A 16026-nucleotide genomic window follows, 5' to 3' on the forward strand; every position below is an offset into this window, starting at 1 on the left:
TGCCATGTGTCTTTTCACAGGGAGCTGGACTGCTTGTGTGCGTGTGTGCGTGTGCACAGGCTTTATCATCAAACCAACCCTTGAATGGGGAACCTCCCTTTATCAAAAGTGTCCCGCCTAAACTGAGAGAGGCTCTCTCCTCGGCTTTAAGAGAAAAGGACCCAAAAGTCCCATGGAGAGTTCCCATTGAGTTTGGAGGCATCTGTCACCCAGAGTCACCTTTGGTCTGGGTTTCCTCCCAGATAAGAAAAGGTGCTGGCTGCGCCCTCTGCTGGGCGATGAGGGGAGCACCCTTATTCTGCCCCTCTCCCTCTGGGTATTTTCTGGTTTCCTTTTCACTTGAGCCAAGGAAGATCACAGGGTTTGCACCTGCAGATCCTGCCCTCACCTGTGATGCCCCATGCTGTTCTCGTGCCCCATGTCACCCTCTCCGTGCTGGGGCTCCAGGAGGGCCTGCAAGCTTAGACACTGGGGCAGAAGGTATTCCATGGGCGCGGGACCCAGTCGGTTGCTCCTAGGCCAGCAGTGAAATGAATTATCCCCAGAGAGTTCCTGTGCATCACATTGTGGAGGGGACACTGAGTGACTCTGGAGGTGACACCTTCAGCAAGCCCTACTAACACAGTAGCAGGCTTTGGATGGTAATTTATTAGGGCCTCCCTCAGGGGATGGTGAGAGATGGTTCTGTCGAGGCACATTTCAGGAAGGGAGTCCAGGGCCAAGGCAGATACAGTTGTGGTTCTGTGATGGTCCGTCTTAATCCAGGGATGACATGGAAACTGTCTAGAAAGTGACAGGCTGCAGGCCCTTGAACTGATTCTCTTAGTACCATTTCCCTCATCTGGGCTTTTGACAGAGGATGAGCGTGGCAGGCTCACAGCTGTGGTTGCTGGCAGGGCTGTGACATTCTGTGCTGACACTAAGTGGGGTGCCTATACCTGCAGACCAAAGGCCCCAAGTCTGACCCGAAACAGCCCCCCTCCCCCTCTGCGGGACTGTGTAAAGCAGGGGTATTGCAGGGAAAGAATAAGGTCACAGCTGATGTTTCCAGACGTTATGAAAACGCAAAGAATGGATCCATATGACTTGGAAGGATAATCAGTTGTTCTCTTCTGAGAAAAGATGGCAGAAGAGAGAACGTATACACGGAAGTCACTGAAGTTGCTACAGTGGGCACCATGCTCGGAGCCATCTCAATCCGATTCTTTGCCCCAGTCTGTCCAGATGGCTGTTGACACAGGAGAGTGGGATCATTTCACAGGGGTCAGATGCACTAGAGGTTCTCAGACCTCAGCACACATCAGAACTACCCGTGGGTTTGCTTAAAATGCAGAACCACAGCCCCAGGTCTTCTGATTTGCGTGGACCGCCCCCCCACCCCCCGCCCAGCCGATTTTGATTTCGTGGGTTCAAGGGCCACATAGGAGGCACGGACTGACTCAGGACTGTCCCATCTCGTGTGACCATAAGGCAATATGATGTCACCTCCAGTATTTCATGTCATTTCTGTCTGGTTTAGCATGAAGAAGCAAAGTGGTCAGTAGCTTCCAGTTCGTGTAACCAAATCTCGTGCTCCCTCTCTTTATGGACATTTTTAGGTGGAGGCTATGAAGTCAGTACAGTCCATTCCGTAGAGCCTTCCCTGAGTACCCTGGGGAGAGAATCCTCCAGGCCTTGGGACACTCTGCCTGTTCTTAAACCAGTGGGACTACCACAGTGTGGACTTTGTCCACAGGGGCCGACAGCTATCAGGGGCCTGCTCTAGGCAGATTCTGCTCCATAGAACAGGTGGATGGATGAGTTTGCAGTGCAGGTTCTAGAAAAATGAATTAACAGACGATCTTGCTTTTTGATTCTAGGAGTAATTTTTCTTTTTGTGAGTATGGAACTAAGAAGAAAACAGAGATGGAATTTCAATAGTTGGGTTTCAGGTCAGCGGGTATCAGAGCAGCCAAGTTATCTCGGATACCTTGGGAGACATTATTTTGCTATTTAGCAAACGAGGAATAGGAGGTGAGTGTTTTCAAATACATCTTCTATTGTTTCCCTAGAACTCCTCCTCTGTTAGGTCAGTTCGCTTTTAAAGTTTAAAACTTTCTTTTCTGCATTGTATGGCAGTATAGCCCCACTTCATCGGCAAAGACAAGGCAACTGGTAGTTTCTGCAGGTTTGTACACCGGGTGTGGTACTGAGGGTTCACACGGATGGCACGTTCCAGTCAGGCTCCTGTAAAGCCTCATGACACGAAGTCCCTCTATTCTGATCACCTCTTATTCCTTCCATTGGGGAGCGAGGGGGTTCCCCACCCTAAACGGTGTGGCCAAACACACAGCACCTGACCCTGAACAGATGCGATGGACAGCATTTTATGAGTCACATAGACTCAGAGCCTGGGGGGTGGGGGTGGGGGATGTGACATGCTGTGTGGGGCCTCATGGAGTTGCAGGCAGGAACGGAGTGAACCACCAGGGCTATCGGCGGTCATGCTTATAGAAATAAGAGGGTGGGGTAGCCTCTGGTTCTGCAGGAGGATGTAATGGGTTTGTCTCAGTAATTTCACAGGCTGGAAGGAGGTGAAACCCGTTAGGTTGAGGACAGGGTGGGGTGTGGCCAGTCTGACTGATAGGGGAATTAGCGGGGTGGGGAGCTGGGCAGGGGGCCGATCTGAGAGCAGGGAACTCAGAGCTAGGCCTTCGGGCCTCTGTGAAGCTCAGATGTCAAGGCAGCCCAGCAAATGTTCGACCTTACAGTTCACCCCTCTAAGATCAGTCCCTGCTTTTTATTAATTTGCCACAGTCCCTGGGTTACTTAGTCTGAGGTTCAAATCTGGCTTTGAATGTTCTCAGCCACTCAAGCAGCAAGGGAGAGATAATCAATGATAAGATACACATTGTCCGTAAAGTTTACCAAAAAAACACCCCCACCCACAGGAAACCATGGATACCCAGGTTAGAACATTCACTGCCTCGGCTGAACAGCTCTGCCCTGACTGGCAGTGCTGACTCCTTCTAATGATTTTCCCAATTGCAAGAATCTTGCATCTGGATTATACTTTTCTTTGGATATATGCCCAGGAGTGGGATTGCAAGATCATATGGTAACTCTATTTTTAGTTTTTAAAGGAGCCTCCATACTGTTCTCCATAGTGGCTGTACCAATTCAAAGACACATGCACCTCAATGTTCATTGCAGCACAAAGCAGTACAAGTATTACAGCCGCCAAGACATGGAAGCAACCTAAATGTCCATTGACAGATGAACGGATAAAGAAGATGCGGCACATATATACAATAGGATATTACTCGGCCATTAAAAAGAACTAAATAATGCCATTTGCAGCAACATGGATGGACCTAGAGGTTATTATAGAAGTGAAGTAAGCCAGAGAAAGACAAATATCACATGATATCATTTATATGTGGGATCTAAAATAACGATAAAAATGAACTTATTTATAAAACCGAAACAGACCCACAAACATAGAAAAATTCCTGGTTACCAAAAGGGAGGGGGGGAGGGATCACTTAGGAGGCTGGGATTAACAGATACACACTACTGTATATAAAACAAATAACCAGCCGTACCTACTAGATAGCCCAGGAAACTATATATTTTATAATGACCTATAAGGGGACAGAATCTGAAAGAGAATTTGTATGTGCATACCTGAGTCACCATGCTGGACACTTGCTACCAACATTGTAAATCAACTATACTTCAATTTAAAAAAAGAAGTCTGTGAAATTAAAAAAAAAAAAATTCTTTTAGTCTGATTGGATTCTCCCAAGCCATTTTTTTTTTAACTCTTAATCTCCTCATTTGAATATTTTAGCCTTTAAAATGTCCTGTAGCCGGTACTTTTCCATAGCCACACACAAAAAAGGCATTTCGCAAGAATCCATCTACAGCTGATAAGGTTGCTTATAAAGAAGCCAGTTTCAGTTCAGTTCCCCGTTCGCTGGGCGAGGGGCTGGGGCGCAGCTTCTGCTGGGCTGCCTTGTGCCACCAGCAGTCCCACCCCAGCTGTGGCAGGTGTGAAAGATTCAGCTCACATTTGCAGCCTCTCCTGGAGCCTGAGTTTGGTTGGGCAGAGCAGCTTGCCTGGAGGGGCATGAGTTACCACCCCCATGGCACATGCACACACGAGATTACTTATTGCTAAGGACTGAGGGGGAGACGAGGGCACCCCTGCTTCAGGGAGGGCCAAACTCTGCTGTCATTTATGTGCCTGAGCTCCCCAAGGGTCAGGCCAGACTTCCCAGGAGCTGCATCCACGCCAACTTCCTTTTTCCTGTCCTTCCTGTCTCATGTGCGTTTCTCCTGAGACGGTTCCTCAGTAAATCACAACACGTGAAGCCCCACCTCAGACTCTGCCTCGGGGGAATCTGACCCAGGACAGGGCTATTTCTCCACAGCTGGAGGCGGGAGATTATTCGTGTGGTCCCTTTTCTGCACCCTTTTAGTTTCCTAAAATAACTTATAAAACTTTCAATTCATTACAAAAGGCATACATTCTTATGGCTACAAATTCAGGAGTGTCATAGGGTATAAAAAACATCAAGGATTTCAAACCCTTAACTCCCCATCCCCAAAAGGTCACTAATTTTGTATAATTTATATCACATTCATACTACTCAGCAATCTGTTTTTTCCATTCATAACCATGAACTTCTGTCCATTGTCAAGGCAAGGCCATCTGCCTCAAAAGTGACCAATATTCATAAGATTCATTTAAATAGGGGAGTTCCTATCATGGCTCAGTGGTTAATGAACCTGGCTAGTATCCATGAGGACATGGGTTCGATCCCTGGCCTGGCTCAGTGGGTTAAGGATCCGTCAGCATTGCCTTGGGCTGTGGTGTAGGGCAGCTGTGGCTCAGGTCCCACATGGCTGTGGCATAGGCCAGTGGCTATGGCTCTGATTGGACCCTAACCTGAGAACTTGCATATGCCACAGGTGAGGCCCTGAAAAAAAAAAGACCCATTCAAATAGGCACATTCTCCATAACAGGCATGGCCTATCATTTTTGTGAATCAAAATGGAAAAACCAGTAATTTGATGTTTTATTTTGCCAAATGAACTACTGGGAGCTCAGCTGGAGAAAATAGTTGTTGTTTCCCCGCCTCATGTGCCAAACAAATGAGCCTGACTGAAGCCAAACTCCCTGATTTGAGTGACATGAAATGATTGAGGGGCCTTTTAGATCAAGGCCACATGACTCACCTAAGGGAAGCTCAGTGGTCCCTAGCAATGAAGTAAAGCTCATGACAGAGAAAAGGTGATTTGATTCTGCGTTAGGAACATCTATAAAACCACATACCTAAGAAGCAAACCATCCTTCCAATAGTACGTGTGGGTGAGTGTGATTAAGAAGAGTTCCTGCTGTGGTGCAATAGATTAAGAACCTGACTGCAGTGGCTCAGGTCATTGCAGAGGCACAGGTTCAATCCCTGGCCCTGCAGTGGGTTAAGGATCTGGCGTTGCTGCAGCTATGGCATAGGTCACAGCCGCAGCTCAGATTTGATCCCTGGCCCAGGAACTTCCATATGTCCTGGATGTAGCAAAAAAAAAAAAAAAAAGAGAGAGAGAGAGAGAGAGATGATGTATTAGGCAGTGAATACAAGAAGAAGGCAGCACCTGAATATCAAAGAAATTATAAAATGCGTTTTCAAGTACAGAACAAAAATAGCAATTTACCATAGAGAGATACCATTCCAAACCCACTAGAATGGCTACCAGAAAATAACAATAAAACCCAGAAAATAACAAGTGTTGGAGAGGATGTAGAGAAATTGGAATCCTTGTACACTGTTGGCGGGAATAGAAAATGGTACAGCTGCTATTGAAAACAGCATGGAGGAGTTCCCATTGTGGCTCAGCAGTAATGAACCCGACTGGTATCCATGAGGACATGGGTTTGATCCCTGGCTTCGCTCAGTGGGTTAAGGATCTGGTGTTGCTGTGAGTTGTGGTGTAGGTTGAAGACACGCCTCGGACCCAGCGTTGCTGTGGCTGTGGTGTAGGCAGCAGCTACAGCTCTGATTTGACCCCTAGCCAGGAAACTTCCATATGCGGCGGGTGCGACCCTAAAAAGACCAAAACCAACAAACAAAAAACCTAGTATGGAGTTTGCTTTAAAAATTAAAAATAAAATTACCATATAATCCAGCAATTTCACTTTTGGTTTTATACCCAAAGGAATTGAAAGCAGGGTCTTGAAAAGATGTTTGCACACCGATGTTCACGGCAGCATTATTCACAGTAGGCAAAAGGTGGAAACAAGCCAAGTGTCCACTGAGGGATGAAGGGATAAACAAAACATGGGGTGTATGTACAATGGACGGATATTCAGCCTTGAAAGGAAGGAAATTCTGACATATGCCACAACATGAATGAACCTGGAAGACACAATGCTAAGTGAGATAAATCAGTCAGAAATGGGCAAATAGTGTAAGAGCCCACTTTCGGGAGGTCCCTAGAGCATTCAGCTTCTTAGAGAAGAAAGTAGAATGGTGGTTGCCAGGGACCAGGAGAAGGGGGAAGTTCATGGATTATAGGTGCAGTTGCAGTTTTGTAAAATGAAAAGCTCTGGCAATGGATGGTGATGGTTGCACAACAATGTGAATGTATTTAATGGAACCTAAAATATGGCACAAAGGAGTTCCCGTTTTGGCTCAGTGGGTTAAGAACCTGACTAGTATCCATGAGGGTGTGGGTTCCGTCCCTGCCCTCCATCAGTGGGTTGAGGTTCTGGGGTTGCCATGAGCTGTGGTGTAGGTCACAGACGTGGCTCAGCTCTGGTGTTGCTGCAGCTGTAGTGTATGTAGGCTGGCACGGGCATCTCCAATTAAACCCCTAGCTTGAGAACATCCGTATGCCATGGGTGCGGCCCTAAAAATAAAAATAAAATAAGGCACAAATGAACCTATCTACGAAACAGAAATAGACTCACCTACTTGGTTGCCAAGGGGGAGGGGGGAGAAAGTGGGATGACAAGGAGGATGGTGGATGCAAATTATTCCATTTAGAATGCAGTAAGCAATGAGGTCCTCCTGTACAGCACGGGGACCCTGTACAGTCTCTTGGGATAGGACATGATGAAAGATAATATGAGAAAAAGAATGTATGGATGTATGTATATATGTATATGTGTGACTGGGTCACTCTGCTGTACAGCAGAAATTGACACAACACTGTAAATCAACTATACTCTAATAATAAAAAAAAAATCAACTATACTCTAATAATAAAAAAAAAAAATTTAGGAGTTCCCATCGTGGCGCAGTGGTTAACAAATCCGACTAGGAACCATGAGGTTGCGGGTTTGGTCCCTGCCCTTGCTCAGCGGGTTAACGATCCAGCGTTGCCGTGAGCTGTGGTGTAGGTTGCAGATGCGGCTCGGATCCTGCGTTGCTGTGGCTCTGGCGTAGGCCTGTGGCTACAGCTCTGATTCGACCCCTAGCCTGGGAACCTCCATATGCCGCGGGAGTGGCCCAAGAAATAGCTAAAAAAAAAAAAAAAAGACCAAAAAAAAAAAAATTTAAATATGCAAAATCCCAGTCTCACTCTTAGTTGACGGAGGTCTTAGTGCCTCCGGTCTCCGACTACCTCTGACTCAGGGGGGTGGGGAGAGTTAGGGGTGGGAGGAATGCTGGTGGAGGCACCTGTAGGAACTTGAAGCCATTCCATCAAAACAAGAACCGATCAACCCACCAGAAAGGGGAAGGAGGTGGTAGAGGAAGTTTCCAGTCCCACAGAAGTGACTGAAAGAAAAAACTGAGCAGAAGCTCTAGTGAGAAGTGTCCCATCCTTCCAGAAAAGGGGTTAATTGTGTGGAGTCTAGACAGGTTGGAATCCCAGCTGTGGGGCTTTGCAGATTCTACTGTGATGGCGGACATGCCTTGAAATTCTGCGTGCCTCGGTCTCCTCATTTGAAATGAGCTAGAACAGTGCTTGGCATGTCGCAAGTGAAGTATTTGTCAAATAGGAGAAACGGTCCTCTCGAGGACTGGACAGAGATAGGGCCATAGGGCCATAAAGAGGGGACACAGAGCCTCAGAGAGGCATCAGCTGAACGAAGGTCTTCTGACTCTTGATCCCAGTTCTGGCAGCTGTGTGTCTGCCGCCCTTTCCCCCGCCCCATTGAAGGCCCTTTCCCCTGCCCAGTGGCGGGAACTGGGAGGTACAGGCACTGGTCAGGGCAAGCTACAACCTGGCAGAGCATCAGAGCGTTCGATTCTGACCCCCAGGCCCCACCAGAGAAAACCTATTGCTTTCGTGCTCAAAACCTGCCTGCCAGGAAACAACAGCTCTGGAAACAGGCTGTGTGAGAGTTTCAGAACCACGCAAGCCCCTTTTGTGAAATCTTTTCTTTCATCAGTTTGGTTACAGGGTGGCTGACCTACCCAGGGCTCATGACTGCACTGGCCTTGGTGAATACTGTCCACGTGTCTAGGTCTTGGAAGGCGGACAAGGCTGGGGAAAGAAGGTGGACTTTTGCTTTTTTTTCTTTAGGGCCGCACACACGGCATATGGAAGTTCCCAGCCTAGGGGTCGAAATGGAGCTGTAGCCGCCGGCCTACACAGCCACAGCAATGCCAGATCCAAGCCGTGTCTGCAACCTACACCACAGCTCATGTCAATGCCAGATCCTTAACCCACTGAGCGAGGCCAGGGATCGAACCCACAACCTCATGGTTCCTAGTTGGTTTCGTTTCTGTTGTGCCACAACAGGAACTCCCCCATTGCTTTTTAACGTAAGTAATCTATGAACATAAGTACAAAATTCAAGCACACAAAAGGGTGTAAGCAGAATTGCCCCGCCCACCTCCACAGTGACACAGCTCTTACCAGGGGCCCTCACCCCACCCAGTGACTGGTTTCCTGTGAAAGGAAGGAAACCCTCAAACCGAATGGATTGCTCTTGAGGGAGTTGTTTTGGATGGGCAATAGACAGCTGCGCCAGGGGAGAGCCTGTCTGTCAGGGGACTCGGGGAGGCAACCAGAAAGGTGTTCTCAGTGGGGTCTAGCCTCCCCCACTGGGTGACAGTTGGGTGGGTCCTTGTCTGCCACATCATCCTTGGGCTGCTTCTCTCCTCCCTTAGCGTGAACCCCAGAAAACAGGAGCCTTGGGTTTCTTAGAAGCCTTTTGTGATTAAGGCTGGGAGCCCCCAGCCCTTTTCGTCCATACAGAAGAGGCCAGTTCTTAATCCATGCACAGGCAGGTCAGGACACTGAGGAATACCAGGGATCGGCATCTGAGACCTTCCTCCCCGCCCCCTGCCTCACCCTCCTTCCTTTTCTTTCCCTTCCCCTTGCTTTCATTTCTTCCCCACCCCCAAATGCACACTAAACACATACAATGATCGATGCCTGGGCTTCCCATGGATTTATGATTTATGGTTATTCATCTTATTATCTAAGTGGGTTTGCCAGGTAAAATATTAAGGCACCACTGCCATTATAACCTTGTCTTCCATGATCTCATTGGCAGCTGGTGTTGTCATGACAACTGGGCTAGAGAAACTGGTACTGAGTTTCAGTGGAAGAGATGCGAACATTAATATGTGTGTGTGTGTGTGTGTGTGTACACTCAGACTTCCCATCATGTGTATCTGTTGTGCAGAAAGCCATGGATTTTTCAGTCTTCCGCTTCTGCTTCTCCTTCCAATTTGGTCAAAATTAGTTTCAGGGCTCTAAATCAATTAGAAGGAAGCTTTGGAGTTTGGTTTCTTTGTGCAGCTTTTGAGTAGCACATTGGAACCGGGGGCAGAGAAGAAATATTTTCCGGGCTTTCTACCCACGTGAAATGAAGCAACTACACCCACTGGATGTCGCTCTTTTAAAAGCACCTTGGGCCTAACTTATTTAACATCTTCGTGTAATTCTCTTATTAGTCTTAGAAAGTCAGAGCTGAAGGGGGCCCCAGATATCATCTACCTGATCTCCTTTTCATTTAGGTAAGAAAACCGAGGTCCAAAAAGACTAAGTGACTCACCCCCATACCACAGGGTCCAGTGGGAGGTTGCTGGCTCTGGAATCACACTGCGTGACTCAAATCCTAGCTGCAGGGAGTCCCCCTGGTGTCACAGTGGGTTAAGGATCCAGCATCGTCAATGCTCTGGCATGGCCCAAAACAAACAAAACAAAAAAATCCTGGCTCCAGCATGTATTTATTGTGACCTCAGCCAAGTGACTTACCCTCTAAGTTTCAGTTTGTTCATCTGGAAAATGGAGATAATAGCGAGAGCAACCTTATTAGGTCACTGTATTACTAAGATAATTTGCCATGTTTGGGTATATGAAACCCTCAATAAATTTAATCACAATAGTAATAACCCAGGGTCACACTGATAATCAGTGACAAAACAGGACTAACTCCAGCTAACTCCTACTTAACCTGGACCCTTTTCTCATTAATCTCATCCTGCCCTTTGTTTCTTTTTTGTGTGTTTATGTTACTTGTCACCCAGGGGAGAATGGAGGCCCCTTTTGGGATGAGGTTGTATTTCCTTTAAACCCCTTCTGAAGTGTGTACAATGCATAGAGAAGGTACCCTGTGGATACTTGCTGATTTGAGGATAAACATCATATGCTTCGTGCACTCATGGAACGTGGGTTGAATGTACATGGCCCATGGCTGCAGCGCAGGAGGGAAAGAATGAGGAGAAGCCTTAAGAAGTGACCATTTTTTAAAATCACCTTGTAGGAAACCAGGCATTTTGCTAAGCTCTTGACAGATGTCTTTAAATCATCACAAGCAGCCCACGAAGGGAGCATACTCGTTCCCATTCCACAAATAAGAAAACTAAGATGGAGTGGGCCTGCGGCGTCCTGGGGTTTACATGGCAGGATGAGAGAGCTGGGTTTCCACCTACCCTTTTACTGCAAGGTGCTGCTGATGCCCTCAACACACTGTGTGGTTCAAAAGAACTTCTCACCCCCTCTGCGAGCCAAAAGCACATTTCCTGAGGTGGCGAGAGAGATTCAGAGCAGCCTGATGCCTTTTCCATCACTGACACAAAGCCGAGTGTACAAAGCACAGCCGGGTGACTCTGGGGGTCCAAAATCTTCTCCCAGTTTAACTCGACTGGCATTGAAAGTCACCCCAGGCTGGTGGCTTTGCAGATTGCCACTTGTTTAAACTTCCTTTCATCACTCTGTCAAGAAAAAGAGCAGTGCAGTGGCACCTCACAGTCCTGTTCAGAGGGGCAGGCTGTTCTGGGGAAATTTATTTCAAAAGGTATTCTGAATTAAAAACATGCCCACTTGGGAGGGGGCAGTGATCCCATATCCTATATCCTAGGTAATGAGGCCATTAAAACAGCTGGTCTCCGCACATTTTATGTAAGAGCGGCTTGGTCCCTGAGTGAGTTGGGTAAACCCACACAGAATTTAACGGAGTGAGCCATCCCTAACCCAGAGTTAGGGGTGGAGGTCAGATGTGGAGTGGTCCCAGAAGGGGGCCGTATGTTTATTTGGCTTTGAGGGATTGGGGACACCGATGAAGATTTGGAGGAGCTGAAGGGCTCCTCCCTGGCACTGCAAGACGTTGCAGAACTAGTGGCAAAAGTCTGAACTTTGGAGACAGACCTGTTGGAGGGAGACCCAGCCCGGCTTCTCCCCAGCCGTGTCATTGTGTGCACGTTCTTGAGCCGACCTCTGATGAGTTAATGGGAGTACTTCGTGAAATAAGACAGGTGGGAACTTAGAAAATGCTAATTATTCAGTAACTCTTAAGATAAAACCCATCAAATGGAGACATCTTTTTAGTATCAGTAAACCTCATCGTTTTCATTCCACACTATTTTCTGGGTCATCAAACTGTAGGTGAGATGCGGTGCCATCTTTGCCTCACAGTTATACCAGCAGGCAGGTATTCCCCAAACACGCAGTGACGCCCAGCTTCAACCCGAGGTGAGCACGCGGACCTCGAGCACGGCCGCAGCAGGGTCTCCCCTCCTTCTTCCTGTCCTCGGAGGCTGGGGCTGGAGGGGACGCTCTCCAGGGGCAGGTGGGCGTTCCCTATCCTACTGAGACCCCGCCGCATTCCCAGTGGAGAAAAGCCCCGGAGGCTGCAGCTCTTACATAACCGGGATGATGTAACCGCTGCGACGGGGGAGGGGGGGTGCGGGACGGGAGCACCGGGAGCGTGGGGCCGCGGGACTCTGCATGCGGCGTGCGCCCTGCCACGCTCCTCTACCGTAGCGCCGCGTGGTTCGCCAAGGGACTGCGCGAATACACCAAGTAAGGACGCCGGGGATACCGCGCCGGCGGCTGCGGGCAGTAGGGGCTGCCGGCCAGGGGGCGGGGCCGTCCGGCCGTCACGTGGTCTACCTCGCACCCGCGAGCACAGTTAGCCCGGCCGCGCCCACTGCTTCTTCACTACCTCTTGGACTCATCAGGTGACGGAGGCACCGCCGGCGCGCAGCGGGCAGGCAGAGGTGGAGGCGGCGGGCGTAGCCCAACCCCTCGATGCAGCTGTCGGACCCCGCGGGCGTCCGAGGGGAGGGGCTGGCGCTGGGGGCGGGGCTTTTCCGCGCCAGGGCCCCACCCACTGACGTCAGGCAGCCCGGGCGTCTCCGAGCTTCCCCGGCGTTACCTTGGCGCCCTGCTGGGCGTACCCCAGGAACAGTCTCCGAGGGGATGTTTTCGGCGTCAGAGCGGGTTAGTTCTAAATTGCTAGTCAAGACTCCCCTTAGTACTTTCCTGGGTGTGGTCTTTTTCTTACTAATATAATTGCGGCTTTGGGATTGTGACCTCTCCCTCCGGCTGGAACCTTCTGGGCGCGGGTTTCAGGGCGGTGTCGGCTGAATGGTACTTGATGGTTTCACCGGCCCAGTGAAAGGCACTCTCACTGTACCTTAGCCGGTCCTCCACCTCACTGTGGTTTTAAGGGGTGGCCACTTCTGGGAGTTGGAGAGGTGGTTTTTATCTTAGAATTAATTAGGCTCTGGCAGTGGTTCTCACACCAGTCTGAACATCAAAAATCACCGGCGGAGAATCTAAGGTGCCAGTTTTCAGATCCTCCCCCTAGAGATTCTGATTCAGTTGGTGTGCACTGGGGCCTAGACGTATTTTTTAAAAATCCTACAGGTGATTCTCCTCTGTAGCCCAGCCATCTTTCAGAGACTTCCTCCCCTCCCTACACTAGAGTTTTTATCAGTTCCTAAGGCAGCCTGGGCAAATTACCATCATACCAGGACTCCAGGCATCATTCCAAGGGGAGTCAGCTGCTGCTCCCTTCCGTTCACCCCACATCCTTTTGGAAAAAAGGCAGACCCTCCCAGGGGTCAGTGTTGCAGAGAATGTGGGAAGTGTAGCGGTCAACCCCAGCCCACTGAATCTAAGTGAATATAGTGGCGGGCGGTCTCTCTCTTTCAAAGGGGTGTACTTGCAGTGGCCACAATCTGCTGGGTCTCTCCATGTTGCATAGAATGCAGCACAAAGAACTTGAGCAGGCTTCCTGCCCTGGGAAAGCAAGCTTCTAAAATTCGCTCCGCAGACTTTTTTGTGGAGTTTAGGGGTGCGGACTTAGGCGGGTTTCCCTGCTCTTGTGCATTTAGTGAATTGGAAGAAAAGAGAGCACCTTACTTTGACTCCAATGTGAGAGTCTGTAGTTTGGGTTTACAGTGTTTTTTTAATTGGATTTTTATAAAGCTTCCCTATATTGGGCCCCGAGGCAGCAGGATCTAGTCACAGATTCTTAAACTTGCCTGAACCGAAGATTTACCAGGGGCAGTTCAACAACAGCTGACTCCTAATCTCCTAGCAGGTGTAGGTGGAACCTTAGCAAATTTTATTGGGTAAATTGGAGGGAGCAAGCCTGGGAGCTTGCCTCCTGGTGATTCCTATTAAAAATACTAAGTACAGTGGTTGTTTGGATTGAATCAAAATTACCTGGAGGGTGCCTGAAGCCGCAGGCTGCTGGGCCTCATCCTGGACTCTGGCTCTGTACACAGATCCTCAGGTGCTACTGATGCTGCTTGTTTGGGGACCACTCTTTGAGAACCACTGGTGGGGTAAAAGATGCCCTAGGCTGGGTGTTGAAAGAGTGGCTTTATTACCTACCATCTCATGCCTCTGAGCACGTCGTTTACCTCTCTGAGTTTGAAAAATAGGACTGGTAGCAATAGTTTATAAAGATTAAAAAAGGGAAGGAGGATGCAAAAAAAAAAAAAAAGCTGATTTTTTAAATTAACAACAGATTGGATTGGGATGGAATCCTTGTGTTGAAGGCAGAAGACAAAGGGAGGTGTGACGCATCCTGCAGGCCATCCTGGTACCGCCTTCTTGGCAACACAGCCTGGCGTTGGAGGAAGAGGCTTAATCCACAGGAGCCCAGCTCTCAGCAAAACCTAGTCTCTAATAGGCTCAGGGTGGTAGCCCAGAGGTGAAAGTCTCCTCTAGCTGTGTCACAGGGAAAAGGCTCTCAGCCTCTTGGCCTGGGAGGAGGGGGGGATCTGGGGGCCTTTTCCCTGGGGGCATTTCCTGGGGGCGTGTTCTCTATGGCCTGCTCTTCTGGACCTGTTGTGGTTGGGGAAACTCTCACTTGCCCCCTACCAGGGCCTTCTCCTGCTCAGGGCCCCAGTTCACTGACTCCCCGGCCCTTGGCTCTTTCTTAGGTGCCTCTTTCCTCTGCCAGAAAATCTTTTCTCAGTGAGCCTGGGACCCCCACCTGTAGAGAAAAACACATCTTCCAGCTTGGCTTTGCTTATAGTTTAAATTATTCTCAAAGTCCCTAATGGGGAAAAAAAAAAAAAGTCCCTAATGGTTTGAAGGGCTGTGTGGGGCGCAAATGAGCTGATCTTTGAACACGAGAGAGATGAACAGTTAGTAAGCCTAATAGTAATAGTAGCAATGACTGTTCACTGAGTTCTTAATTTATTCTAAGTGTGAGATCAATGCCTTAACGTATTATCTCACTGAGGCTGCCCGAGTAGTTTTTATTTCCCCTGTGTGCGGATGAGGAGACAGGAGCTCAGCAAAGTTAAGCCAACACACAAGATAGCATAGCTATTAAGAGGCAGAGCTGTGATTTAAACCCAGGTTGTTGGACCCAAAAGCCCTTATGATTGATATTATTTTTAGTTTCAAGTCAGCATTTCAAGAAGCCTTGAAGCAGTCACAAGTCTTGTTTGTTCCAGTAAGTGGGGTGCTAACAGCAGAAGCAATGGGAAGTGTGGCTGCTGAGCTGCCCTGGATGTTTGGGCAAGTAGGTGGTGGAAACAGGCTCGTTCTTCTTGGTCTCTTGACTATGAGACCAGGGGCAGTGACCGCCCGCCCCTGTGGCAGTGACTTCCAAACCAAACCCCAGCTCATAAACATTCCTTGGCCTCTTCACCGGGGCCCAGGCATGTTGTTGGCAATTGTGCCGTGCCGGGGTGTGGGGCAGGAGACCAGCTGTTGGCAGTCTGTGTGTAAACAGGGCGTGGGGAGGGCACTGGGCTTCTTCCAGAACCTTCGGGGGAAAGAGTTGCCTTCTCTGCTGTAGGGAATCAGCTCTTTGGGCGAGAAGTACAAGCTGAGACCCCAGCCCACCCGTGGCGGGGGGTGGGGGGGGCCTCAGGGGCTGCTCCCGCCAATTCCCCTCCCCTCAGCCAGTATTGTAACCGGGAAATACTAGGGCAGTGAAGGTAGAAGAAGAATCTTAAAAAGCAGAGAGAAACAGTTAAGGAATTCAGGGTGGTTTCTATGCAATATGGTGCCTTTATGCAAATTAGAAATAGCATCTCCTCCATGTGCTTTGCTGTTGTCTGGCAGTAAGTTGTCCTCTTGCAGATAAAAATCTCTCCTCACGATGATCTGAATGGTGCCCCCTAGAGTTGTGCAGCACATACCCGTGGCCTGAAGGAGCACAGCCTTCATATGACTGTACCTTCCTCCTTCATCCCCTACTGGCACGTCTCCCCACTTTGCTACCGGCTTTCTATACCTGGGTATGGGCACCTGTCCTGCCGTGCAATAGGCATGATGCTCCTGGTCTCCTAAGCTCCTCCCCCAACCATGGGGAAAAAGGCAAAAAAA

General features: G+C 49.0%; 2 protein-coding genes across 22 annotated transcripts in view; both read left to right on the forward strand.

Annotated features, from left to right (window-relative positions):
- CKAP2 (cytoskeleton associated protein 2) overlaps positions 1 to 16026 on the forward strand; it is a 327617-nt gene that overhangs the window by 283127 nt on the left and 28464 nt on the right. The gene's annotated exons all lie outside the window — the stretch shown is intronic.
- The window catches only part of DHRS12 (dehydrogenase/reductase 12), a 47988-nt gene continuing 44077 nt past the window's right edge, over positions 12116 to 16026 (forward strand). For 15 of the 21 annotated variants that reach the window (XM_084981715.1, XM_084981717.1, XM_084981704.1 and 12 more), the window contains exon 1: positions 12143 to 12666. In XM_084981715.1, coding sequence (XP_084837841.1) covers positions 12475 to 12666 — 192 coding nt within the window. In that variant the 5' untranslated portion in view covers positions 12143 to 12474. Of the gene's footprint in view, positions 12667 to 16026 lie in introns of all 21 variants that reach the window. The other 6 variants (XM_084981721.1, XM_084981727.1, XM_084981728.1 and 3 more) reach the window with 3 other exon arrangements.

The sequence above is a fragment of the Sus scrofa genome, chromosome 11, assembly GCF_054392235.1.
Source record: "Sus scrofa isolate SSC_HxYL_T2T_F1_AM1 chromosome 11, Sscrofa_HxYL_maternal_Yorkshire_Landrace_v2.0, whole genome shotgun sequence".
In the NCBI taxonomy this organism is placed as follows: Eukaryota; Metazoa; Chordata; class Mammalia; order Artiodactyla; family Suidae; genus Sus; species Sus scrofa.